This window comes from Podarcis bocagei (genome assembly GCF_964188305.1).
Source record: "Podarcis bocagei genome assembly, chromosome: 9".
In the NCBI taxonomy this organism is placed as follows: domain Eukaryota; kingdom Metazoa; phylum Chordata; class Lepidosauria; order Squamata; family Lacertidae; genus Podarcis; species Podarcis bocagei.
Genome location: NC_138134.1, coordinates 67,053,420 through 67,080,641, shown reverse-complemented (window position 1 = coordinate 67,080,641; position 27,222 = coordinate 67,053,420). Strand labels below are relative to the sequence as shown.

Genomic DNA, 27,222 nt, shown 5'->3' with positions numbered 1-27,222 from the left:
TCGTGGTTGTACAGTCAACAACCGACTGGCGCATAATTGTGCACATGCGCATGGCACCGGACCTGGAAAAGACCCTAAAACGCCACTAAAGGGTGGAGCGGGGAAGGGGCAGAATGTTTTATGTGCTTCCCACTGATGTGTTGGGGGGTTGTGCAAGCAGATCAGGACATAAGAGGAGCATGCTGGCTTAGACCACTGGCTCATCTGCTCTAGCATTGTGTTCTCGCAGTGGCCAACCGGATGCCTCTGGAAAGCCTAAAAGAAGAACCTGAGCCCAAGATCCCTCTTTCCTCCTGTGGTTTCCAGCAACTGGTACTCAGAAACATTACTGCAGAACATAGCCACCATAGCTACTATACATGGATAGCTTTATGGGCATCAATGATCACAACAGCGTCTCCTGTTTGATCAAAGGAAGGGCTTCTAAGGGCATTGGTAGAGAAATCCGCTCCACTTCCCAGTGGGGAGGAGTTGCGGTGGACCACGTGGCCACCCACTCCCCACCGGGGGATCCCGGTCATGTCAGAGCCCGGCCAGCCAATCCGCTGGCCGGGGGTGTGTGGCTGGGACTGTTTAAATCAGAGGTGCAAGCTAGAGGGCTTCCTCTTTGGCTCACTTCCTCAATCACCCACCTTCCCTCCCTATTTTGCAGGTTTAGGCACTGGCCTTGCTATGGACCTTGGTTGGTCACCATTGAGGGGCCTTGTAGGAATTTTTCCACGTGGCAAATTGGCACTGGCCATGTGGTTTTCGCCTACCTCGTGGCAATCGTCACAACTTTGTTAGGGTTGCGGTTAGGCATTGTTTGACCTTGTGATGGGGGAGGGGAGGTGTTGAATAGTGGGTAGACATAGCAGATGACACAGTGATTCTTCAAAGCAGCTCTTTATTTGTAAGCTCGAACAGAACTGAACAGCAAACAGCTCAGCCGGCCTGCTTTTATAGGCAGCCGGGTGTCAACATTGTAGCAACAACAACCCAGGGTTTCCCGCCTAAAATAACTGACGTGGACCTGAGTGAAAACTATCTACAGTATCCCCCTGCTGGCCCAGGGTGAGAACTTCAGTACATAACAGGAGGTGTGGCCATCACCTGCCCCTCCAAGCTTAAGGGTATTCCGTTAAAGGAATCTGGGGGTGTTGATCTTGTCCAAAGCCCGGGTCGGGGGCTAGGGCCATGACACGATCCCAACGGGAACACCAGGGGGAGCTTGAGTTGGTCTGCATCGACAGGGCTCTCCCTTCCGGTGGTTTACCCTTACCGGACTTCCTGCGCATCAGACAGGAATCAGATATAGTCGGGTCCATTCAATGCCTAAGCCAATACAGCTCACATTCTGTAATCAATGAAGTTGTGGCCAAATTTGCCCAGTAACATAAACCTAATATCCGTGTCCTTGTGCGTGTTACAAGGGGGTGGCTATGGGGTCTTGACACGCAACAAGATCCCGGTATTCTACAGAAGGAAGCAGAGCTCGTAGGAACGTATATTATTTTACTTACATAAAGCCAGCGAGATACGTATTGGACAGCTGAGGAGCCCCCCCTCCATAGGCTGAACTAGTTTCTCCCAGCCAAACTTTCTTGCCAGGGACAGTGTCATCAACAAGCTAGAGAATGTGAAATCAAAGCATATAAAGGTGAGTCAATTTAGGGACTTGAGCCTGGGAGATTGGCAACTTTAAATTAGGAGGAATAGATGAGGTGCCCAGCCACCCACACAGACTCCCGATTACCTGGAGTTCTTCTTGTACGGCTGTAATGAAAGTGTCCAGCACATCAGGGCTCAGGAAATCCTCTCTGGTAGCAGTTCGGCCATTCAGATAATAGCTGCAAAATCGAGATATTTGACGTAAGTCCACCCATAATTTACACCGCTGCTGGAAAAGGCTCTTGTGTTGACACAAGAAGTCCTGCACAATTTGGGTGCATAAGTCCTATTCGAGATCACCCGGAAGAGAGCTGTTAGGTGTCCATTTTGTTACAGAAGCCCAAATGACCTCAACAAGAAGTCGGGCATTTAATGTCACGGTGGAACATTCTCCTAGCAGAGAAGTGACAGGCACCCTTGCTTTCTGACTTTCAAGCATCTGTCATGGATGCTTTAGCTGAGATTCCAGCATTGCAGGGGGTTGGGATAGATGACCCGCGGGATCCCTTACAATTCTATGAGTCTATTCTATGATACATTCTTGAGTAGCCAGTCATTTCAATGATTGTTCTGTAGTGCTTTTAATGGTTTTTTATGTTTTAATACACTAGCCTGATATTTTGTGAGGGCAGCATATACAGTATTTTTTGCTCTATAGGACGCATTTTTCCCCTCCAAAAATGAAGGGGAAATGTGTGTGCATCTTATGGAGCGAATGCAGGCTTTCGCTGAAGCCTAGAGAGCAAGAGGGGTCGGTGCGCACTGACCCCTCTCACTCTCCAGGCTTCAGGCAGCTATCCGCAAGCCTTTGGAGCCCGGCGGGAGTTCCCGCTGCACTCGGAAGGCTTGCAGATAGCTGCCTGTTCTGGGGGCTGGGGTTGGGGGAATATATTTTTTTTCTTTATTCCCCCCCCCCTAAAAACTAGGTGCGCCCTATGGTCCAGTGCGCCCTATGGAGCAAAAAATACAGTACATACTTTAAGAAACAAACAAAAACAAAATGGTTTTCCTCCTGGTTTTCTTCATATTTTCTCCGCAGTTATCATCGACTTAATATTTCTCTGAACTAGGCGTATGCTAAGAAAAGCCCTGCTGGATCAGGCAAAGCATCCATTTTGTTCAGCATCTTGCTTTCAAAATGGCAGGACAGTTCCCCCCAAAAGACCTGAGCACAACAGCACTGTTCCCTCCCGCAGTTTCTGGTAAATGTTTTGACACATGCTGCCGTAGTGCCTGGGTAACGAGTTGCTGAATATGAACTCAGTACTTACTGATGCCATGTGACAGAATCAATTACTTTTCCTCCTGATTTCAGGAAGCTGCAAAACAACAAGGGTTAAATTTACTACCTCCTCTGCTTTTCCTCAAATTCTAAGGGAGCTACAAAACTGTGGGAACTGTAATCCAGCAAAACAGACGTTGGAACATACAAATTTAGGAAGCTGCCTTAGAATGATTAGCTATACTCCGTATTATACTTTTTAGACATCCAGCTCAGTACTGGGTCTGTGGTTTTGCTGCTCTGCTCTACTGTAACCTTGTCCATTTTGTCTCAGAAACAACATTTTATCTAAATTGCAAAGAAAATTGTACCCTGCCCAGGCCTAGCGATCTCAATCAGCATTAAGGCAACAAATCACGGCTAAAGCCAACAATGGTTATTTGTTATGTTCTGAAGTGGGGCAGAATATTGCATTGTTGGTCTATCAAGTCAAATGATGCTGGTGATTTTATTTTTACCTCCTTAGCAACTTCTGAGTGTGCTTCCGAGGTTGACCTACATCAGGCCCATAGAGCTTGGCATTTCTGTAGCTGCTGTAGCTGTCCAACAGCTGACGTAGTTGTATGAAGTCCTGTCCTAGCTGGGAGCCATCGATATAAATGCCAGACTTCTTCCTGAAGCTGTTGGGCTCTGTAGAAAGCGTAAACATCCTTAGATGGCTCTCAAAGCTGTGTGACTCATTCAGAATTTTCACAGCGGCAGTAATCAACCAGAAGTACAGAATGTTAAATATCAAACTTTACTATTCCAAAGGAACACTTGGAACTAAAGATACGTGAGACTCAGTTTTATCTAAGGGGTAAGGCGGTATCTCAGATTACCTGAGCATCTAAACTGTGATGGATTTTTTCCCTTTCTTTCACTGAATTGCTTTCCATTAAACCAGAGCTTTCCAAACTGTGTGTTGAGAGACATTAATGTGTCCTCCCAGGGCTAGAAATGGGTTAGTTTAACCTCCGGCTTGCTAATAAAATTGAATTACAGTGTCGCAAAATGATGCTGAGACCAAATAATAGTGGTTCTGAAAGACCTATATTGGCTCCCAGTACATTTCTGAGCACAATTCAAAGTGTTGGTGCTGATCTTTAAACCCCTAAAAGGCCTTGGTCCAGTATACCTGAAGGAGTGTCTTCACCCCATCGTTCTGCCCGGACACTGAGGTCCAGCTCCGAGGGCCTTCTGGCAGTTCCCTCACTACGAGAAGTGAAGCTATAGGGAACCGGGCAGAGGGCTTTCTCGGTAGTGGCACCCACACTGTGGAACACCCTCCCATCAGATGTCAAGGAAATAAACAACTATCTGACTTTTAGAAGACATCTGAAGGCAGCGCTGCTTAGGGAAGTTTTTAATGTTTGATGTTTTATCGCTTTTTTAATTAATATTCTGCTGGGAGCTGCCCAGAGTGGCTGGGGAAACCCAGCCAGATGGGTGGGGTATAAATAAATAGATGATGATGATGATTATGCATGTCTAAAAAGTGTATCACCAACATGAAATGTTTGGAAAGCTCTGCATTAAACATTTCAAAGCGATGTAACAATTTATTTTGTTGTTGCTGCTGTCTTCTGTCCTGAAGGCATCGCTTCACAAAGCTGTGAGGGGTGCATAAAATCATTGTGTTAAAAAAATAAAAATAAAAAAATAAATCCTTGACATGGCATGTGATTTTGCAGAGCTGAATTTAGGGAAGAGGAGCTTGTGGGTTTTCTTCCCTCTCCCCCTTTGCCCCCCCCATATGTATTTGCATACTGCCAACACAAGAGCACACTCAAATCTGAAACCTACCATTCCCAAGTTCCCAATCCATGTTGTAATTCTGGGATTCAGTATAATTCAAAATCAGCTGGGTGTTTGAGCTGTCCCACTGGTTGCCTCTCCTCAGCAAAGCGTTGAGTCCAAAGATCAGGTGCAGATTGGCGCAGCGTGCAAAGTCGTACAGAATATCCACTGTACTTCCTGTGAGCAGGTGGGAAAATAAGGACAAAGGGTCATGTTACGAGGAGGAAATCCCAGGAAAAAACTCCTCCCCACCGGAATCCTAGGTCAGAAAAATCATCTCTCTGGAGAAGGTCCACCAGCGAAGATGAATCACAAAATCATAAAAATGTAGAGTTGGAAGGGACCTACAGTGGCTGCTTAAAATAATAAAAAAAATTGCACGAACCACAGTTATACATTTTTCTTATCCTCTAGTTTGGCCCAAGTTTGCACAGTCTGAAACAGCATATAACAAATGTGTGGATATTGGGGTGGAAGCAGCAACTGCGAAGTTCGTTATATACAGTTGTGAAAAGAAGATTAATGCATAGGGTTACATGTTGTAAAGTTTAATTGCAGTCCAGAGACCAGAAAAAAGCATTTGTAATTTTCTGCTTGTTATTCTTTTTTCTCTTAAAAAAGAATATCTTTTGTTGCAGATTGGGGGAGACCCAATTATTAATTAAATTAATAAATGGTAGGATTTCTGATTATGTGGAGTATTGAAGGGAAGATTGCAGGCCAATGGGAAAGCATAGGCTAAGGTTCCTTTTCAACCCAGGTCTTCTCCTGGGATTGAGGCGTTAACATGACAAAAGGTGTTGATTCCTGTAAGAGCAGGGTGGCCAACTCTCAAGAGACTGAGATCTACTTTCAGAATTAAAAACTACCCCTTACATTTACAGAGCAAAATATCCTCTTGAATTACGTATATATCCAGCACATGGAACCTTACAAAAGGACAATGTGAGTGGACTTTCCGTGCCCTTATCACAGCAAAAAGACTGATACTGATGAATTGGAAAAATAAAAATGCGGCTCCCTTCTACGATTGGATTGAAGACTTATACAAACTCACAACATATGAACAACTTGCGAACAAAAGGCAGACTTGCCATGGACAAATTCAATGATATTTGGAATCCGTTCTTACAAATACTGTAATAGGCTAAGATCTGGCGAAGCACAATAACAACTTTGTAAAATATACAGTTTTGGGTTCCCACACCCCTCCCTTTATTTTCCCTTCTACACAGGTTCTGTTTCTCGTTTTATTTCTCTCTCTTTTATTTACGTCTCACCGTGTTTAGTACACATATATTTATGTACTTTTTGAATTGTCAATGAAGATGTTAAACAATAATTAAAAAGAAAGATTCAGGAGACACCTACCCCAAATGAGCTGGTGCTATACACAAAGCTCCACAAGAAGAGTGCCACAAGAAGGTTTCAAAGAGCAGCTATTTTGTGCTCAATAAACAGGTTCTCTGGAAGCCTCCAGATCCAGTTTTTTCCTTACACTCAACAGCTACTCATTGTCTTAGCCCTGTTCTTGCAGTTTTAGTACCATCTTCGACTTGCATACATAGATGGTGCCTCTTTTCCTCTCCATTAGGAGAGGGGCAAGAACCAGAGAACCCGCCATTGCTGCAGGAGGGTATTCAGCAAGGGAGGACATGACAAGGAGGCCCTTTGGGGGGGCCACTTGGGGGCACATTGGAAGATGGCTGACAATAACATCTCTCCGACCCACACGAGGTAATTTGGAGGCTATGATGGGGGTAATTAACCTCCTTAACCCCCCCCAGGATTGTGGGGGGGATGGCCCTTGCCTGCTGTGCCCTATACCACCCCCGAATTTGTTGGGGTGGGGGCACTAGGCACAAAGCCCTCCTGTGGGATTTCGGCACTCCTGAATGCCGTCCCTGATTCGCGCCACTAGATGCAGAACTTCAAAGGAAACAATTTGGATGAAAGGAATGCACATATTTCAAGAAAGAAGGGGGAGTAAAGACTGCTAACAGAAGAGATCTCTGACAAAACGAGATAAGAATAAAACATGAGAAGATACGCCAAGACAAGGTACGGCAAATGACTGATGGGGGAGGGGGAAAAACTCTTCCTTCTTTCCCTATGTGATTAAACAAGAATCCCCTCCTCTCATGAGTAGGAAATGCCATTTTAAGGACTTAAGCTGTGGATTTAAGGCTGTGTGGAGATAAACTTTCGAACCAAAGCACGTTTTAAGAAGAGCGTGGAATGTGTAAGAGCTTTGGAATGACGCAGTTAAAAATGCCGTCGCCATATTGGGAAGTTCTGTCGGAGGTCTTGAGTCTGGGAGGAGAAAGAGAGAAACAGAGCTGTTTATATATTGTGGGTTAAACTCCTCAGTGGGACTTAAGAGCGACAGTTTTACGAGACTATGATGGAAAGAGTGATGTTATCTATGAAGGAGATGATATATGGAAACCATCTCGATTTGAGGATTGGAAGAACGGAAAATTCACACAGGACTATTATTACTATTGGTGTTTATCGGCTTAAGGAGACTATCAGAAGAGATCATAAAGAAAAAAGAGAAAATATATGAACAAGATGTGATGTGGAAACAGCAAGATAAGATGGGATAGAACTATGAACTTTGTTTGGACTGATTGGGACATTAACGCAGCAGCAAGAAGATGATCAGAATCCCCCTTCGGATCTTGAAATATGGGTCCCCCCAACAAAATTTAAAATTCGGCTTTGTAATTCGGAATTTATGTGATATGATTTAATTTGATGTGATTGGCCAGTTAATAAAAATTATTTTAAAAAAAGACAAGGAGGCCCTTTGGAGCAGCAGTTATGCCAGGAGTCACATGTACTCCTCTTGTCTATTGGTTTGCTTATCCCTAAAGGTAAAGGTGGGGTGGGTGGTGCTGTGGTCTAAACCACTGAGCCTAGGGCTTGCCGATCAGAAGGTCGGCGGTTCAAATCCCCACGATGGGGTGAGCTCCCATTGCTCGGTCCCTACTCCTGCCAACCTAGGAGTTCAAAAGCACGTCAAAGTGCAAGTAGATAAATAGGTACCGCTCTGGCGGGAAAGTAAATGGCATTTCCGTGCGCTGCTCTGGTTCGCCAGAAGCGGCTTAGTCATGCTGGCCACATGACCTGGAAGTTGTACTCCGGCTCCCTCAGCCAATAAAGCGAGATCAGTGCCGCAACCCCAGAGTCGGCCATGACTGGACCTAACGGTCAGGGGTCCCTTTACCTTTAAATGTAAAGGTAATTAGCAGAGCTCATTAAGTTTCCAGACCCTGTCATTTTCAGCAAACAGCGAAGAGAGAAGAAGAAGAAGAAGAAGAGTTTGGATTTGATATCCCGCCTTTCACTCCCCTTCAGGAGTCTCAAAGCGGCTAACAATCTCCTTTCCCTTCCTCCCCCACAACAAACACTCTGTGAGGTGAGTGGGGCTGAGAGACTTCAAAGAAGTGTGACTGGCCCAAGGTCACCCAGCAGCTGCATGTGGAGGAGCGGAGACGCGAACCCGGTTCCCCAGATTACGTGACTACTGCTCTTAACCACTACACCACACTGGCTCTCAAGAGACCTTCCAATTAGCGTGTGGTGATTGCAGGCGTCTTACGCGTAATGGTTGTGTTTCGGGGCCTCTTCCTGGATTCTTCCCAGAGGATGACCATTTCCTGGAAAGGCCACTGAGACTGCAGTTGCTCTATGACGTCCATAGGCGTGGATCTGAATCCACAGACATCTGCAGCATCTGTGGCAGCAGAGAGAGAACGAGAGAGAAAGAAAGAAAACACACAACAGTGATCAGTGTTTCAGGGCGATAATCTCACCAGCAGGAACAGGGAACCTTTTGAAGTCCAAGGGGCGTATTCCCTTATGAGGAACCTCCCAGACACCCCAGAGCTTGGTGTTAGAAACACCAAGGTCACAGGTTCGATCCCTGTATGGCCCACTTGCATATTCCTGTATTGCAGGAGGCTGGAATAATGACCCTCAGGGTCCCTCCCAACTTTAACAACAACAACAACAACAACAACAACAACAACAACAACAACAACAACAACAACAACAACAAAATAATACTAATTATTATTATTATTATTTATTATTATTTATACCCCTCCCATCTGGCTGGGTTTCCCCAGCCATTCTGGGCGGCTTCCAACAGAATATTAAAATACAATAGTCTATTAAACATTAAAAGCTTCCCTAAAGAAATATATAATAATAAGAGTACGTTCATTTGTAAAAAAGGAATATACAACAGGATAGACAGGAAGTCTAGTGTGTTGGTATGTATATGATTTGGGGGGATTGTTTTTGTTTTTTCTCTTTGTTCTTTCTTTTTTTTTGTTTCATTTCCTTTCTAAGTATATAAAATTTGTATATAATTTTTGTATACATGTTGGAAATTATATTATAGTAAGTCCTGTAATGTAATATGACATTTACTAATGAAATAAAAGAATGTTAGCAAATAAATAAAATGCAAATTCTAATATATATTTTTTTTAAAAAAATAAACATTGAAAGCTTCCCTAAACAGGGCTGCCTTCAGATGTCTTCTAAAAGTCTGGTAGTTGTTTTTCTCTTTAATATCTTGTGGTTGTTTATTATTTATTTACAGTTCTATGAAATGCAATCGAGTATTGGAACGCTGCAATAATGTCAAAAAAATTGCAATTTTAAAAGATCGATAGATCCATCGACTAAAATCTGACTCTAAACTCATCAAAACTTCTTTCAGTTCGCAGTCCTATCCAATATGGATTTTCCCGAATTCTTCGGGGCAAGACCATCCCCTAGCAAAGAGTATCAGTTGCCTGATAGTCTTGGAAAGAACCAGCAGCGCAGTCAAGGATCGTGTTAATTTTGCTTTATCTCGTGTGCAGAGTGCCTGGGGGAGGCCCTTGCAAAAGACGCCAAGAAGCCCTGTGTAAGAATACAGCCTTGTCAGCAGCTCCCAGTGCCTGAAACTGGGTGAAATTGACATTTACAGTTAGTATAATAGGACTGCTGACACCCGTCTATGAAAAGCCTGTGCAGAAGTTCTAGAACAGATAATATTCCCCCCCCCCAACTTGGCCTCACAGATTGATAGCAACCATTAATGCCACTAACAGAGGGAGCCTGATTTTTGTTGTTTCAGCCAACTCAGGAGAGAGCAGGTTTTCCTGTGCTCAGTTTTCCTTGCGGAAAAGCTGCCTCCCTAATTTCCTAAAGCGAAAGGTGCCGGGTGTCAGGGTAACCTGAAAGCCAAGACAGGCCTGAGGAGCCTATATCTGAGTCAGACAAATGGTCTCTCTAGTTCAGTGTTGTCGACTCTGACTGGCAACAGCTCTCCAGGGTTTTAGGTACTGTTAACGGAGAAATATGAGGGCTCCCTTGGACAAAAAACAAGGACACCAGCCAGGAATACCAGAGCAAAACAGCAGCCAGTAGGCTTGGTCTTTATTGAAGACTGTCGCGACAAGACTCCCACCTGCCTCCAGGTAAAACAAGATGGAAGCCCCGAACAAAAGAGAACCCAGAAGGTGGACGGTTCAAATCCCCACAATGGGGTGAGCTCCCGTTGCTGGGTCCCAGCTCCTGCCAACCTAGCAGTTCGAAAGCACGTCGAAGTGCAAGTAGATAAATCCAGGTCCAGTCGTGGTCCAGTCGTGGTCGACTCTGGGGTTGCGGCGCTCATCTCGCTTTATTGGCCAAGGGAGCTGGCAAACAGCTTCCGGGTCATGTGGCCAGCATGACTAAGCCGCTTCTGGCAAACCAGAGCAGTGCACGGAAACGCCATTTACTTTCCCACCGGAGCAGTACCTATTTATCTACTTGCACTTTGACGTGCTTTCAAACTGCTAGGTTGGCAGGAGCAGGGACCGAGCAACGGGCGCTCACCCCGTCGCAGGGATTCGAACCGCTGACCTTCTGATCAGCAAGTCCTAGGCTCTGTGGTTTAACCCACAGCGCCACCCATGTCCCAACCCCCGCAACCTATACATACATTTTGATACCTACATGTATCTACATTTTGATACCTTCCTCTTGTGTAGAGGCAATACCATTGAGACTGCATAATGATCCACACTTGGAAAATGAATCTGCTTTTTGCATAGAGCAGGGGTGTCAAACTCAAATTCATCGGGGGCCACATCAGCAGTTTGGTCACCCTCAAAGGGCCGGTTGTATCTGTAGGACTTTATCAAAGTTATTTTTCCTTAGGCACTGGTGTGTGTTGTCTTGAACCTATACACTATTTAATATACCTATTCCAGTACGATTTTAAATAATAAGAAGAAATAATAATGATTTTTTAAAAAGATGACGAGATGGGCTTCCAGGCAGACTGGAGCTCAAACGGGGAGGAGACAGGAGCCTGTCCCAACAGAGCAGAGCAGAAGCAAATGTTGCCTCCCCCCGCTCTGCCGCCGTACTCAGGAGTCAGAGGATACGGAGCTGCAGTTTGGGCAGCAGCAGTTTCTTCCTTGCAAGGGAGCCCCAGCGGCACTGCGAGCGCGGGTGGCCAGGATGTCCTGCTGGGGCCCCGAGCTGCTGCAGTTGCTCCCGGGGAGGGGGCTATCCGCCAAGTCCTCCGGCCCGGAGAAAGCCGATGTGTTGGCGTGGGGAGGGGGCGGTGTTTCGTAGCCAGGCTCCCGCAGCCAAGTTGCTGGCAGGCTCCCACTTTGCTCTAGCCGCCCAGATGCCGGCGCGGTCCTCTTCGGGGTGGGAGGCGCCCCTGCTTTGCGGTGTGGTACACTGCCCACCCGCCCGGCTCCCTCCACCCCACTCTGCGCAGCTGAACCGGCAGCAGCTTCGCCTCTCCCAGCCCAGCCGGGGCGCGCCGCCTGCGGCAAGACCTGCGCCGGGTCCCCGCTCTCCACTCGCCTCCGCCGTTCCCGTCCCCTACCGGCCCCGCTACTTACCCACCAGGGCGACCCCAACCAGCCCCTGGCCCCGCCGCCCGCGCCCCCGGCCATCTCCTCGCCAGCTGCAGCACCGCAGTGGCCTCTTCTTGCGGCCCGAGCGAGCGGCGTCCCAAGCGTGGCTCTCGCTCCCTGCCCTCGCTGCCAGCTTCCGCGGCTCCCTCGGGCTCCAAAAGTTGTCGCGCGCGCGACCCGCCCCCTCGAGCAGCCGCGCCTGGGAGGCTCTGAGGGGCTGAGGCAGCCAGCTCTGAGCTTGGCTTCGCGGGACCGCCTCCTCCGCAGCGAGCCCCGGACTGGACCGAGCGAGCAGAAAGCCTCTTTGCCCGGCCCGCAAGGCAGGCGAAAGTTGCGGGACCGGCCGGTGGGCAGCGCCGACGGGGCGCGTCGGTTGGAGCCCTGTCTGCAAGCAGGCAGGGAAAGCTGTTCGCGTGAGTCACTTTTTAGAAAGGCAGAGAGCCTCCGCCGGAGTGCGGACCCTAAAATCTGGGTCGGGACCAGTAAAAAGGATGAGAAGCTCGCTTCCTCGCCCTTGATGCCACGGGCCACATGACGAGGTCTGGCGGGCCGGATTCGGCCCGCGGGCCTTGTGTTTGACACCCGTGGCATAGAGGATGGTGTCAACTAGTTTTTATGCTGAATATTCTTCATAATCTAGCACTCTTTCATCTCTGAAAATCAAAGGCATTCATAATTGCTTTTGCCACCCAATGCCCATCTACGCTGACTCTGTGCTTGGTGAGACTTGCTCATGTGTAAGTGTGCTGCAGCTTGCAACCTTTTGGCTCCAACCTACCTTGTTTAGCCAGCAAATTCTGACAAACCTCTTCCTCTGCCGTTGGTTTCTCTTCAGGATCAAAGATCAAGAAGTCTGTCTTGGTGCCGCCAAATCTCACAAAGCCAGGAGATAAACCTCGCGCCAATGTGCGCAGTTTCGTAGAGCTGGGAAAGTGAGAATGCGGAGAAATTGAAAGGAAACACCTTTTCATCCTGTTGGCTTTGATTTGTCATCATCCATTCAGCTCATTCAGTTCATATCAGGCGCTTCTAGACTGTGGCAATTTTGGGTGGAGTTCGATCACAACTTGGTAAATTAAGGCAGTGCAATTCAAGCTGATTTGGAGCTTTCGTGAAATGAACCTGCTTCCCCAAACAATTAGAGTTTTTGTGATAAGGAAAGCAATGCAAAAGCAAGCTGGAAAGTGTAGGATAACACCAAGTTTGACACAACATCATCTAACCTCCCCAGAAACAAATCAGAATAAATGCTCAATAAACAGGCCAGCCAGAGGTGCCCTTATTCTCTGCTCAGTAGTTCCAGAAACTATGTGTGGTACCCAAGTATCAGCCTACCGCTCCACAGTCTTGGTGCTGCATGTGTAGAATTCAGCTGGGAGTAAGATGGGGACAAAGCTGGAACGAGCTGTTTGCCATTAGCTCTGGCGCCATCTGCTGGTGGCCTCCCCACCTTCTGCCCTATCAGTCGCCTATGGCAGTGTTTCCCAACCGGTGTTCCGCGGCACACTAGTGTGCCGTGAGACATCGGCTGGTGTGCCGTGGGAGGGAGGCGGGCGAGTCGGGCGGTGAGAGGCGGCGGCGGCGGCGAGGATCCGCGTCGAGCCGGGGGCGGCTCCGCGGTGGTGGTGCCGAGCGGCGGGGCAGCGCGTGCAAATGGAGGAGCGCGAGGCAGCGGAGGAGGAGGAGGCCGGCATGTCCGGGCAGCAGCAGCAACAACAGCAGCAGCAACTCCCGCCGCCGCCCCCTCCTCCGCCCGCTATCGCCGCCACCACCACAACAGCCGCCGCCGCCCCAGCTGCCGCCGTCCCTCAGTCCCTCGCTCTGCTGCCTCCCCACCCCCACCCCCAAAGCTTGGAGGTTCCCCGGCAAGGGGGAGGGAAAAAAGTGAAAACTTTCACTTTCGTGCGTCCCTCCCGGCGTGACGCTGCGCGCTGACGTCACGGGGCAGTAATGGTGGTGTGCCGCGAGATTTTTTTGATTAAACAGGTGTGCCGTTGCCCAAAAAAGGTGGGGAAACACTGGCCTATGGGACCAGTTTCCTCTGTGTGTTAGAGAGCTGGGAGGGAAGATACGCCTGGAGATCCAGTCTTAGATCTCCCACATTGTGTGTGGTTTGGTGCCGAGCAATCTCCTCCGGTCTGAAGTGTTTAATTGAACACGGCTGTTGGAACAGAAAGCGAAGAGAACCACTAGGAGGATTTCCTTTGCCAAGCCTGACACAGCAGAGGCCTGTGACTCATCATGTGTTCAACTTTCTTTCTCTTTTGCCTACATGCAATATTTGTAACTCTAAATATAAAGACGGCATACAGAAATCTTAAGAGTTTCAAAGCTTGAGCCAGCAATTTGAGCATCACATGAAAGGCTCTCTTCAAAGCAAACTTCTTGTGTCTGTTTAAGAAAGGAAGAACAGCAAAATGCAGACAAAGTTTCAAGCTCTCCTGCCTGCTATATTTACTGACAATATACCACTATGGGTTTGATGTCTTTTAAGCATCCCTGCTAAAGATATTTCCTCTCCCCAGGGCTTAATCTGGATCAGGATACAGCAGAATTCAGCTCCAGAATCTGTTTCTATCACATTTAAGATATGAATAGGGTGTGAGGCTGTGACCTGGACTCAGGAACTAAGTATTTATCATTACAAAAGACTGGCCAGGCTCCCCAGGCAATCCAATCAAGTGATCATTAAACAGGTAACCTGGCAGACAGGAGGTAAACAAACCACTCAGATTTCTGCTGTAGACCGCCTTTCTGTGATGTAGGTATGATATATCTGGGGTGGTGGTGGTCTTGAGCTACAACCCCTTCTGTGATGTATGTATGATGTTTGGAGGGGTGGTCTTGAGCTCCAGGGCAGGGAATTTAAAATGTCTATATAAGGCCTTGCGCGCCATTGTTCTGGATTCCTCCTCCCTCCTGCGTGTGGTGAGTGAGGACCCTGTTGCAACAGATCAATAAAGATCAGGCTTACTAGCTGCTTTGCTTCTCAATATTCTCTGGTTGGCCTCTGTTAATTTCTCCTACGAATAGGGAACCTACATAAAGGACTCTATATGGGCTCTTGGATACCCCATAAAGGAAAAAGGGCAGATTTTGTTTACGACACCTACACACAGAAAAAATAGCATATCAAGGACAAAGTTTTGTAAGAACCCTTTTTCTAGTTTTCCCTGTTATTTGGATGTTTGAATATTATGCTGAAAATGAATGAAATGCAGCTAAAATATTATGTTCGTTTTTCACATGGTCTAGTCCAGGGGTCTGCAACCTTTAAGACAAAAAGAGCCACTTGGACCCATTTCCAAAGAAAAAACAACTGGGAGCCGCAAAACCGGGAAGGTGACGTCGGGACGGTGCGTGACTAATGCATGTCACAGCCAGTACAGCGCCCGCCACAGTGGGGAGTGTCGGGGCGCACAATGCACCTCCTCCCCTCGCTAGTATCCGCCCCGGAGCCATGGCAACGGTGTAAAAGAGCCACATGCGGCTCCGGAGCCGCGGGTTGCAGACCCCTGGTCTAGTCCTTCCCCTGCCCACCCCACTAATATTCTTAAGAGGGTCTCTTTTCCAGTCTTCAGAGAGCAGCTGGAAGTAGGGAGGCAGAAAAAGGGCCTCCTTTTCTTCCACTCTGCAGTTTTGATCTGAAATTTTTAGCGTAGTACTGCGCCCAGAGCTCAGAAACTGCTCTCGTTAATGAAATTCCCTATCACAAAATGCGCCCAGAACAGTGGGAGTTTCAAACGTTGCTTGTAACATTATAAATGAAAAAATATGTATTTTCTTTCTTTTGTGGGATCAAGCACAAGGCATCAGATATGCGCCTCTCATCAGCTAAATGGCAAATACGCAGCAGCTCAGCAGCCACCAACAACTTCCTGGTTGGAGCTGATAAAATACCAGAGTTAAATAAAGGACTCGCTTGATACAAGCGATAACAAGTTTGTTTCTTACTCCACTTTTCTTCTGCTTTTGAGAGCCAAGGTTCAAAGGGCACCCAGCGAAAGAACATGGAAATGAAAACTATATCCATTGTACACGAAGAAATGCTAGGAGGCTGTGTAAAATTGAGGAACAAAGATATAAGGAGTGTGCAGATTCATTACATAATATGAAATACAGCTTGACATCTTTGGCATGTTTCTAGACCTCAGGATGGTAAATGGGAGCATAATAATCTGTAGCCGATGTTACAGAAAGGGGTGATCCCCAGAGTCAATACTCAGAGTAGACCCATTAAAATCAAGGAGTTCAAGTTAGCCAAGTCCATTGATTGCAATGGGTATACTCTGGGTATTGACTCAGTTGGGTAGAACACAATACACGGATATTAGTGATTCTGCCAAAGTGGAAATAACAGACTTGGCATATGAATTCTCACAGTATTGAGCTGTATTCTGAGCTGAGATCCTGAAATTTGTACTCTGTAATTAAACTGGAGACATGTTAGCATATATGCCAGTTTTGTTCCTGTGTGGTTGGCTTTCATCAGGCTATGCTTCCAAAGCTAGTAGCCACTGTTAGCACATGCTCAGAAGCTAATCGTTTTAACTCCTTCCTTTTGAATGGGGAAAAAAACTCCCTTTGTTTACTTTCCAGAAGGGGAGCTGTGTTAAATCTCTTGCAGCAAAAACTAATTATTATTATTATTATTTATACCCCGCCCATCTGGCTGGGTTTCCTCAGCCACTCTGGGCGGCTCCCAACAGAACATTAAAAACACAATAAAAGATCAAACATTAAAAACTTCCCTAAACAGGGCTGCCTTCAAATGTCATCTAAAACACAGATAGTTGTTTATTTCCTTGACATCTGATGGGAGGGTGTTCCACAGGGCGGGTGGAACATTTCCCCATCACATCATCAACTGCAAAAATCCAGTTATAATGTTTCTAAGTGCATTTTTTTGTGCTAGAGTGACAGAGTGCTTGAATCTACTTCAGTTGTGCAAACCTAAATTCGCAGCATGTGTTCTTGAATCCCTCCTGCAAAAGAGTAACTGTCTGGAGGCACCCAGACAGATGCCACAACCTTCTTCTAAATGTGCTTGAAATGTTAAAATTGGAATGTTTTTGGAGAACAATACCTGGGTTCCTGTTGGAGAATCAATTGGCTTGGAAACGCCATGTCTTACCTGTGTTCAGCTAGCACAGCAGTGATCTGTCCAGTGTGGCACAGTGGTTACAATGTCTGACATTTGAGACATAGGATGAAATCCCTATTCAGCAACGAAATTTAGTGGGTGACCTTGGGCCAGCCGGTATCTCTCAGTCTAGCCTACACCACGGGGTTGTTGAGAGGAAAACCATGTACACTGCACCCTGAGTTCCATGAAGAAAAGCCAGGATAAAAAAAATAAAACAGTAAATAAATATCTGTGCTACCTCTGCCTCTTGTGAATCCTGCGGCCAGGAAATTTCTGTGGTGGTTACCAGGAATGTTTCTTTAAAAATAAAAACCATGGCTTATTTGGCTTTGCATGTATGAAAACCTCCTATCCTGAACTGCTCATGGCTTGAAACTCTGCTCTGGGAAATACAGTAGGGTTGCGATACCTAAATTTCCCGGACATAGCCAGGATTTGGCCATCGGAAACAGTGTCCAGGCAGAAATCGCTTTAATGTACGGGGAAATCTGGATGTATGGCAACCCATGTCTTAAGTGTAAAATTTGGTGATTTTTTTTCCCTCTTTTTTATTTTATAAAATTTTTATTGGGTTTTCCGCTTTTATAAAGACAATACAGACACAAAAATAACACAAGACACAGACATGTATAAATTCAGCAGATCCTCGTTTCATAACCTTGTTCCCTGACTTCCCCCCACCCCCCCTCGTGCATCCCAATTCCCAAGATTATATCAGCAAGTTGGTATTTCTCCTCTTAACCATCTTATTCATTTTATTACCTCTTTTCTAATAAAAAAAATTGATTTTCCTAAGTTGGACTTAAGTTCTCTTCCATCGATTTTTCATTTTATCTTGATTAAAAGTCATATTAACCAAACCTAAAAGTCTTAAGAGTTTTTAAGAATCTCCTCTTCCCTCCCTCCCATCCCCGGTTTTTGTCCCTTCCCAATAAAAATCCAAAACCAAGATTCTCAGCCTGGGTTCCTCACGTCCGAGGCTTTCAAGTCTCTTTCAGTCCCTCTCCGCCGGTCTTGTTGGTAGTCCTTTATGTCAGTCGTCGAGTCTGGAAAAAGATCTTTCACCATCAAAGCATATTCTCTTCCCACAAGGAGATTTGAAAGCAACTGCTGGAGTATTTCCACAAAGCCTGTATCTTCAAAATCAAAGTCCAAACGGAGGCCCCAATCATATTTCTTTATTTTAAGTTCCTGTATTCCATATTGTCCCAGAACCTCCTCCTTCTTCTTCTGCGTCTTTCGCAGACTTGTGGTAGATATGTTCCCAGAGTCTCCTTGCTTGTGTTCCACAGATGTCAGCTTTTGGTTGTTGCTTCCCAAGGTTACTTTCTCTTTTTCTTGTTTAGTCTCTTCCACCTCTGTAGACATTGTTTCCCATTCAGCTGTGGATTCTTTCTCATTCAGGTCCTCAATACAAACAGCAGAGTTGCCTGTACCCAAGGTCATAGTGATAAGTTGTTTATTCATGGCTAAGCTCTGCTCTTGTAAGATTCCCACCAATTGAAACATCCTTTCGATTTCCACTAGTAACTTTCCATCCACAGCCATTGTATCCATTGTAGTTTCACAGAATTCCCCCTAGGGGGAATCTGGTTACTTATTAGTCTTTTCTCCAACAGTCCTTTAGCTTATTATTATTACTTTGTTTCCAACAATTTTAGCTCAATTATAACTCGCTTAATCCAGAGGGATCTTAGATAGTGATTTTTCCACTTTAAACTGCCCGTTTGGCAGCTTTGACAGCTGTCAAACTCCGCAGCTCTTACACAGGCACAAAGGCAGGACGTTCCCGAGCCCGGGAGGGGGGGTTGTTTAAAACATAAAGAGGGTCTCCAAAACTCCACTCTCCAGCACAAAATTTCCTTTAGCTAAATCTTGAAAGTTAGTGTCCTTTTTAACTCACCCCACCAAGGGTAGGCTCTCCAGCTTAGCTCTTATGTCGTTGCTTAGATCGTCTGCAGGGGGGGGGGTGCGGACTTCCTTTTAGCACACCCCCCGGTCGTCTCCAATTCAGGGTAAAATTTTTAAAGTCCCAATCCGTCTTACTCACGGGTAATTCTTTCAGTCCAGATTTTCAAGGAAGAAAGTCAGCGCTCTCTGGTCATGGCTCGCGGCTTCGCTCCACCGAGGTAGCGGTCGACTCTCAGTGCCACGCCACCCCCGTATCCTCTCCGCAGCCTTTAAAAAGGCTCTTCGTGGATCAGGGGGGGCGCTTAAGGCACCCGCCGAGTCTTCAGTCCGCAGGCTTCCGCGCCTGCGGTTTTTAAGGGTCCCCGCGTCGCCGGCGCGGCAAAGACCCGTCCTCAGTAGAGCCGATTCCCTCCGCAGCTCGGAGGGAATCCGCCATTTCCAGATCGCGTCAACCCGGAAGTCGGTGATTTTTTTTTTTTTTTAAGTGAAAAAATATTTTCACTTTTTGGAATATGGCAACCCTAGAATACAGTGCTTCTGCTCCAACCACCCCTTTACAAGACCCAAATTGCACTATATGAATTAACGTGCAAAAAGTATTGCAAGTCAACTGAGGACTCTTCCTTTCGAGAGAAAAAAAGAGCATGTGATCTTCCTTTTGAGCTTCCGACAATTTGGCACTCTGCAAGCCAATGGTGACATTGCCAACACAAATCAGAGGTGGTTGAGCAAGTGGCCAGGCAGCTCCAAAATCTACACAGTGCTTTTAGCTGCTCCAAGGCTAATTAGAGGAAGGTACGCAGGTGGCGCTGTGGATTAAATTTACAGAGCCTAGGACTTGCCAATCAGAAGGTTGGCTGTTTGAATCCCCACAACAGGGTGAGCTGCCGTTGCTCGGTCCCTGCTCCTGCCAACCTAGCAGTTCAAAAGCACGTCAAAGTGCAAGTAGATAAATAGGTACCTCTCCAGCGGGAAGGTAAACGGTGTTTCCGTGCGCTGCTCTGGTTCGCCAGAAGCGGCTTAGTCATGCTGGCCACATGACCCGGAAGCTGTACTCCGGCTCCCTTGGCCAATAAAGCGAGATGAGTGCCACAACCCCAGAGTCGACCACGACTGGACCTAATTGCCAGGGGTCCCTTTACCTTTACCTTATATATGCTGCACTTAACAAAAGAACAACACATGTCTCGATGCATTTTAAAACTGCTGGAATGCAGCTACGTGTAGCAGAAAGAGATGTCAGCTATCTCAACAGCAAGGGGAAACCGGATTCTCCCGGCATATCTCACCAGCCAAAGCACCCGGAGCGAACCACAGGAAATGTCAAAGCGAAAATGGTCAGATAATTAAGAGTGCATTTGCACTCCTTAATCCCAAGGATGCCAACTCATTCATCCTTGCCACCCTACAGCCAGAAGGTAAAGTGGCAACCAGGAAAGGGGGAAAGTGTCACAGGGTGAGTCTTATAAAGAAAAACAATGTGCCTATAAAAAGGCCATGGAAGGCAGGGATCACATGGGCATGGCAGAATCCTAGAGTTGGAAGAGATCCTGAGGGTCATCTAGTCCAACCCCCTGCAATGCAGTGTGATAGGAATTTTGAGGTCTTAGATATATGTTAAATGTTCATAAGTGTACCAACCAAGCACATACATAGATCAGCACAGGAAGACTGACCTGAAACCATTTTTGATTCCCAAACTGACCAAATGTTTTCTCTGCAAGGTCAAAGGGAAATGGAAAAGCCTCCCCATTGTCTTTTCCTTCACAAATCCTGTCTTAAGGGCACATTTAAGATATGAATAGGGTGTGAGCCTGTGACCTGGCTCAGGAACTAAGTCTTTATCATTACAAAAGACTGGCCAGGCTCCCCAGACAATCCAATCAAGTGATCATTAAACAGGCAACCTGTCAGACGAGATAAACAACGTGCTCAGATTTCTGCTGTAGACCGCCTTTTCTGTGATGTAGGTATGATGTATTTTGATGCAATTATTTTTAAATGGGTTTTAGCAACTGCTGTGATGGCAAGTGTAGGATTCCACATTAATTAACCCTATTTATCTAGTGAGATCTAATGCGTTCGAAGGTTACAATTTACAATCCTAAACTCTGAACCTTTAGGATCAAGGTCCCCAGGCTACAGAATAAATATACATCCCTGCCAACTCAAGGTTGGGTCAGGCCAAGGAGGGGGCCTTCTGAATCCCTGGGGTCACATCAAGGACCCGACCTGGCTGACTGCTGGCACAAGGCCTGGAGATAGACCTCCAGGTTTATACAGTCGTTACTGGGACCTTTCTAAGAAATCCTTTGCTGCCACAGCGAGAAATTGAGAAAGAGGCAAGCATATAGCCCAGCGGTAGGCAACCTAAGGCCCATGGGTCGGATCCAGCCCAATCGCCTTCTCAATCTGGCCCGCGGACGGTCCGGGAATCAGTGTGTTTTTATATGAGTAGAATGTGTCCTTTTATTTAAAATGCATCTCTGGGTTATTTGTGGGGCATAGGAATTCGTTCATCCCCCCCCCAAATATAGTCCGCCCCCCCCCACAAGGTCTGAGGGACAATGGAGCAGCCCATGGCTGAAAAAGGTTGCTGACCCCTGATATAGCCCATTGGAGGCACAGTTTGTAGGCAGGAGGAGAACCTGGAAAAACTCCCACTTCACCAGCACTTGAGATCTTAGCAATGTCTACATCTCTATGCTTCAATAGAAGGACCAGAGACGTCGTATTTAAGATGATGTATTGCTTCTACACTACCATCAGTTTATATGGAATTTTACAGAGTTTCCTAAGTAAAAAGGCAAGTTTAGGTCTCTGCCTGCGAGGAGCTTATGTTCTAAATTTGACAGTGGGGTTGGAGACCTTCTGTGCCTCTGATTATATGCAGAGTGCCTTTTAACTCTGAGAAAAACAGCCCCCTCTTCCTAACTAGGAATTACGGGCAAAACCTAGCGCAGAAAGTATTAGCTCCTGCTAGCATGTTCAGACTTCTATAGCCCTTTAGTTAGAAGAAATTTGGACAAAGCATTTCAAAAAGGGAAGTTTCAGCTGCTGCAGGCAAAAGCCAAGCAAGAGATTTTTCAGCTTTGAGACAAGTTTTCACACACTCTCTCTCTCTCACGCAAAACTTCAGGGGAAACCCAGCTTGGGACTTCCATTTTCACTCACGGACCCTGCACCGAGCTCCGGCATCTTCATCCACTGCAAAGCAGGCAGCAGCTCGTCAGGTGCAGCTCCCCCCCTCTTCCCCCCCCGATGTTAAACAACCTTCTCGTAAAGCGCAGCGGGCAAGATCCCGCACACACCCAAAAAGGGGTGCGAAACCAGAAACGGCGTGACCTACCCCAGGAAAGTGATGAATCTGGGATCCGTGGCTAGGTTGGCATCGATGGTGAGAGACAGGAAAAACGGGCTGACCTCCCTGGCCGGCTGCTCGGGCAGCTGAAAGCTCAGCACGGCCGCCTCGCTTTGGCCGGGATCCGCCCAGGAGCCCCCGGTCAGCGGAGCCCGGCAGAGAAGCGCCAGGATCAGTCCCAGCAGCGGCAGCATCCTGCGTCCCAGCGCGCGCTTGGAGAGATCGGAAGAAAGGAGATCCTCGCCGGCGTTTGCTCCTCCTCCTGCTATTTCTACTACTGCCAGTGCCTGACTGCCTCTGGGAGGTGGAGGAAGAGGAGGAGGAGGAGGGAGCGCGCATTTCTGCGTCCCAAGCGCTGTCCTGCCTCCTGTTGCGGCGTTTTGGGAAAGGCAAGAAACGATCCGCCCTCCGATTCAGTCACCCGACGCGCAAAGACGCGCAAAGACGCGCAGAGGGGACGACCCAGATCAGGCGGGAGAGGCAGTCTTGGAGGTGGCTGGGGAAGAGTTCCCACGTTCAGGGGGATTCGGCATCAGCCCCCCCCCCCCGCGCGCACACACACACTCTCCAGCGAGGCCTTAAATGGCTTGCCACCCCAGGGGACTGAGCTTGAGGATATAGGTGCCATGGCCACCCAGAACAGAGTGCCTCTGGGCCTGTACAAAGTGCAGCCTTCAGTAGCAGACTGGCCGAGGTCTAGCTTCACGTGGTGGTGGTGGTGGGCACCCACATACACCCGCCCACACACACCTGCAGCACCTGCCCCATAGGAGCCAACTTCTGGGGGCCGAGGTCCCTTCAGCCTCCCCCATAAAAGACTTGAGGGGAGCGTTTAAGCCCCCCCCCCCAAGTTGTTGGGCATTCAATGTTTGGTAAGGCATACTCTCAGGAAAACAGGTTTAGGATTGCTGCCTTTGGGAAGGATCAGATTTGGGGCCTGAGGGCAGTCTCAGGGTTGTGAGGATAAAAGACCACCACCATGAATAATACTCTGAGCAATTTGGGAGGCAGGCGAAATTAGACACACACACACACACACACACACAGAGAGAGAGAGAGAGAGAGAGAGAGAGAGAGAGAGAGAGAGATTTGCTGCTTCTGCTCATGTTGCTTGCCAGTCCTCCCTATGCCCTCCATCAATGCCTCACCCCAAGATTGTGACAAGGCACCACAAACCTTCCAATGGGGGCTGTGTGATGACAGCCTTACATTTTTATGACTATAGGAAGATAAACATACAGCATAACAAAAACTGTCTTGGTGGGCCGTGATATGAACGCCGGACTTGCTGGCTCACAAGTTGTGCAGCTCCATTCTTCATGGATAGGGTTCAAAATGATGTTGGAGATAGAATTAGTAGCCTTTGAAACAATCCTATTTATATTTGCAGTTGACTTTTCCCCATGTCCGTTCTCTCCTCCCCTACGTTTTGTCATTTGCTGCTTCCCACAAGCCACCTACGGTAGTTATTAGCAGAGCAAGCATCAGATCTGAATGATAAGACTACAGAGAAAAAGCCTGGGAGAGTGACAACCACAAAGTATGTGTGCATCATATTTTCCCTACGCACTTCCTCCAAGGAGATGGTATATATACAAGGCTTTCCTTCCTTCCCACTTCATCATCACGACAACCGTGTAAGGTAGGTCTGGCTGAAAGAGTCACTTGCCCATGGACACTGTCTGAACTCTGGCTGAAGAGGGACTGGGGTCACCCCATCTTAGTCCATTCTACTAACAACAACAGTGAGCGAGGGAAAACGGTTCCCCTTTTTTTTGCTGCAAATCCTAGTGACCTTTTCAAGAAAACAGGAACCCGTACTTTTGCTCGCATGCATTCAAGTAAAACTTTTGTATGTATCTCCAGGAAATCCACATCCTGTTGACTGGGATACACCTTGCAAATCAGAGCAATTTACATATTTCAGAGCATGAAACAGACTCCTCCTTCTAGTTTAGCATCCTAATCTCAGTGTTTGACCCTGTGCCAGAGGCAGAATGCCTCTGAAAATGCCAATTACTGACAATCACAGGTTGGGGAGAGTGCTGTTCTGCTCAGGCGCTCTTTGTGGGCTTCCAGTGAGCATCTCTTTGGCCACTGAGAGAACAGAGTGCTGTACTAAGTGGTCCTGTGGCATCTTATGTCCTTGTGCCTCTAAGCACAACAGCACCCTTCCCTATTGCTGTCCCCAGCAGCTGGCACTCAGAGGCATATCTTACCTGTGATAATTGAGACAGAGCATAGCCATTGCAGTTAGTAGCCATCGATAACCTCCTCTACGCATAAATTTGCCCTATCGTCTTTTAAAGCTACCCAGGATGTCAGCTATAACAACATCTATCTGGGTAGCAAAGTCCATAGTTTTAACCATGCACCATGTTAAGAAGTACTTCCTGAATAATGTCTGGATCAAGCCTTATGAGGAATGGTTGAGGGGGCTGGGTATGTTTAGCCTGGAAAAGAGGAGCCCGGGAAGAGATAGGATAGGTAAAGGTAAAGGGACCCCTGACCATTAGGTCCAGTCGTGGCAAACTCTGGGGTTGCAGCGCTCATCTCGCTTTATTGGCCGAGGGAGCCAGCGTACAGCTTCCGGGTCATGTGGCCAGCATGACTAAGCCGCTTCTGGCAAACCAGAGCAGCGCACGGAAACGCTGTTTACCTTCCCACCGGAGTGGTACCTATTTATCTACTTGCACTTTGACGTGCTTTCAAACTGCTAGGTTGGCAGGAGCAGGGACCGAGCAATGGGAGCTCACCCCATTGCGGGGATTTGAACCGCCAACCTTCTGATCGGCAAGCCCTAGGCTCTGTGGTTTAAGCCACAGCGCCACCCGCATCCCTGCTTTTACATTTTACCTACCATATGTGACAAAGCTAGGGATGGGGAAAGAATTTGATTCAGCTCATATGTAAAGGCAAGCCTAACTAATTTCCGCTTTCCAAAACGGTAAGCAAACTAAAATGCAGACATCCTTTGAAATTCATGCTTCCACAAATTTTGTGGTGCAGTGCTCCAGCTGAGCAGTGTGTAGAAAAGAAAAGCATATACTAGGATAAAATGTGCACAAAAATGTAGAAAAAATGCATTATATTATGAGGAAGTGTTTAAAAATAAATAAATTATTGCACATATATTTTTTCTTTTACAGAAAGTAATCGTAAGCGACTTGCAAAATAGTAGAAAGATTAAAACCAGTATAAAACGGAAACAGAACGATAAACCCATTCATACATATAAAAGGCAAAGTCCTATCACAACCCAGCCACAGAAAGAGGCAGATCACACATGCTGAAAATCTTCCAAATTAAGGACAGGGGTCTGGATGCTCTGGTGGGCTGTAAACAGAGTCTGAATTCTGAATGAGTGGTTCCTAGTTCTGTGAAGTTGCTTGCACTCTCTCTGAGGTAAAGGTACCCCTGACCGTTAGGTCCAGTCGTGTACGACTCTGGGGTTGCGCGCTCATCTCGCTCTATAGGCCGAGGGAGCCAGCGTTTGTCCGCAGACAGCTTCCGGGTCATGCGGCCAGCATGACTAATCCACTTCTGACGAACCAGAGCAGCGCACAGAAACGCCGTTTACCTTCCCGCCGGAGTGGTACCTGTTTATCTACTTGCACTTTGATGTGCTTTCAAACTGCTAGGTGGGCAGGAGCTGGGACCGAACAACAGGAGCTCACCCTATTGCCGGGATTCGAGCTGCCAACCTTCTGATCGGCAAGTCGTAGGCTCAGTGGTTTAGACCACAGCACCACCCATGTCCCCACTCTCTCTAAAGTGCATAATTTGGAAGTGCCCCTGAATCCTGCCCTGCCACGGGAGGCAGGAGTGTCTTTGATGGCTAGCAGCGCCTTTTACTGGCTACAGCTGTTCCTGGATCAGGAGAGCTTGACCACAGTTGTCCATGTACTGTTAAGCTAAGGCTGGATTACTGCAATGTGCTCTACGTGAGGCTACCCTTGAGGTATGCCTGGAGGACGCAGGTAGTTTGGCACATGGCAGCTAGGTTTATTGTGGGTGGGAAGAGCAAACTATCACCAGCATCTAACACCCGGCTGCCACCCTGCTACAAGGCCACGTTTCAGCTTTTGGTACTTAATGCCTATACAGTTTGGACCAGGTGACTTGAGACCACCACACCCCTTACGTGACCAGAAGGTCATTGTGTTCTGTGTGTTCTGCAGGATTTTGTCCTTTCAGTCCCCAAAATATCAGAAGCTGGCTGCACAGTAAATCAGAGCAGGGCTGTCAGTGGGGCCGCCTTGTTTTGTGGAATAGCATTCCTGTTGTTGGTGCCTACACCCTATGCTTTTCAAAAACAACACTTTTTGTTTTGACAAGTTTTCCCTACTGGATGAAAGGTCTCTGCCTTTGGTTTTCATTTGGCATTGTTTTAAAGCTTATTCTCAGTTGCTTTTTGTAATCTTTTAGCTGTTCATGTCTGCAAATCACCTTGAGAGACATATTTAAGCAGAGGGTGTTTTGTAAGTTGTTCCTCTCCGCAGAGGTGCATCGAACACCTTCATTATACATGATACCTATTTACACTGGCTTTTGATGCTTGTGATGTATGTTTTTGGCACAACTTATTTTTGTGACCCTAAGTTGTTTTTAATGGTTTTGGTTGCTGTGACCTGCCCTAGGGCTAGGGCTGGGCGATATCTGTTTTTGAACATGGTGATGTATCACCAGCTAAACACTGCGATACGCCAATATGTCACAGTGTCCGAAATAAGGATGGAGCTATGTATAGGCATTGGCTGGCTTCATGGTTTCTCCCATAAGGCGAGTTTTGCACGCAAACACATCGTGATTCGCGATCTACTGTAAAGTCAAAAATTACGAAACTGATATCACGATATAGACTTCAAACCAGTTTTGGACATGTTTAAATCTAAATTGAACAAGTGTTGGAAATGTAAAGAGAAAGAAGGTTATTTTTATCATATGTGATGGTCTTGTAGTAAGGTTAAAGCTTACTGGGAAATGATATACAATGAATTGAAAAGGATGTTTAAAATAACCTTTGTAAAACAAACTAGAAGCTTTTCTTTTGGGAATTATAGGGACAGAACTACCTAAATTGTGTAGAAATTTATTTATGTATGTGGCCACAGCAGCAAGAATGCTACTCACCCCAAAATGGAAAGAAGCAGAAGTCCCAGCAAAGGAA

The 27,222-nt window shown here is 47.0% G+C and overlaps 1 protein-coding gene across 1 annotated transcript in view; it reads right to left on the bottom strand.

The window, feature by feature from the left end:
- Positions 1-22,317, bottom strand: part of HPSE (heparanase) — a 32,690-nt gene extending 10,373 nt beyond the window's left edge. Inside the window, exons 1-8 of the mRNA XM_081207136.1 lie at positions 22,041-22,317; positions 12,413-12,558; positions 8,319-8,453; positions 4,718-4,888; positions 3,391-3,562; positions 2,922-2,969; positions 1,736-1,829; positions 1,503-1,609 (exon numbers count right to left, since the gene is read on the bottom strand). Coding sequence (XP_081063262.1) covers positions 1,503-1,609; positions 1,736-1,829; positions 2,922-2,969; positions 3,391-3,562; positions 4,718-4,888; positions 8,319-8,453; positions 12,413-12,558; positions 22,041-22,246 — 1,079 coding nt within the window. The 5' untranslated portion in view covers positions 22,247-22,317. The remainder of the gene's footprint in view (positions 1-1,502; positions 1,610-1,735; positions 1,830-2,921; positions 2,970-3,390; positions 3,563-4,717; positions 4,889-8,318; positions 8,454-12,412; positions 12,559-22,040) is intronic.
- Between the last annotated feature and the right edge of the window lie 4,905 nt (positions 22,318-27,222).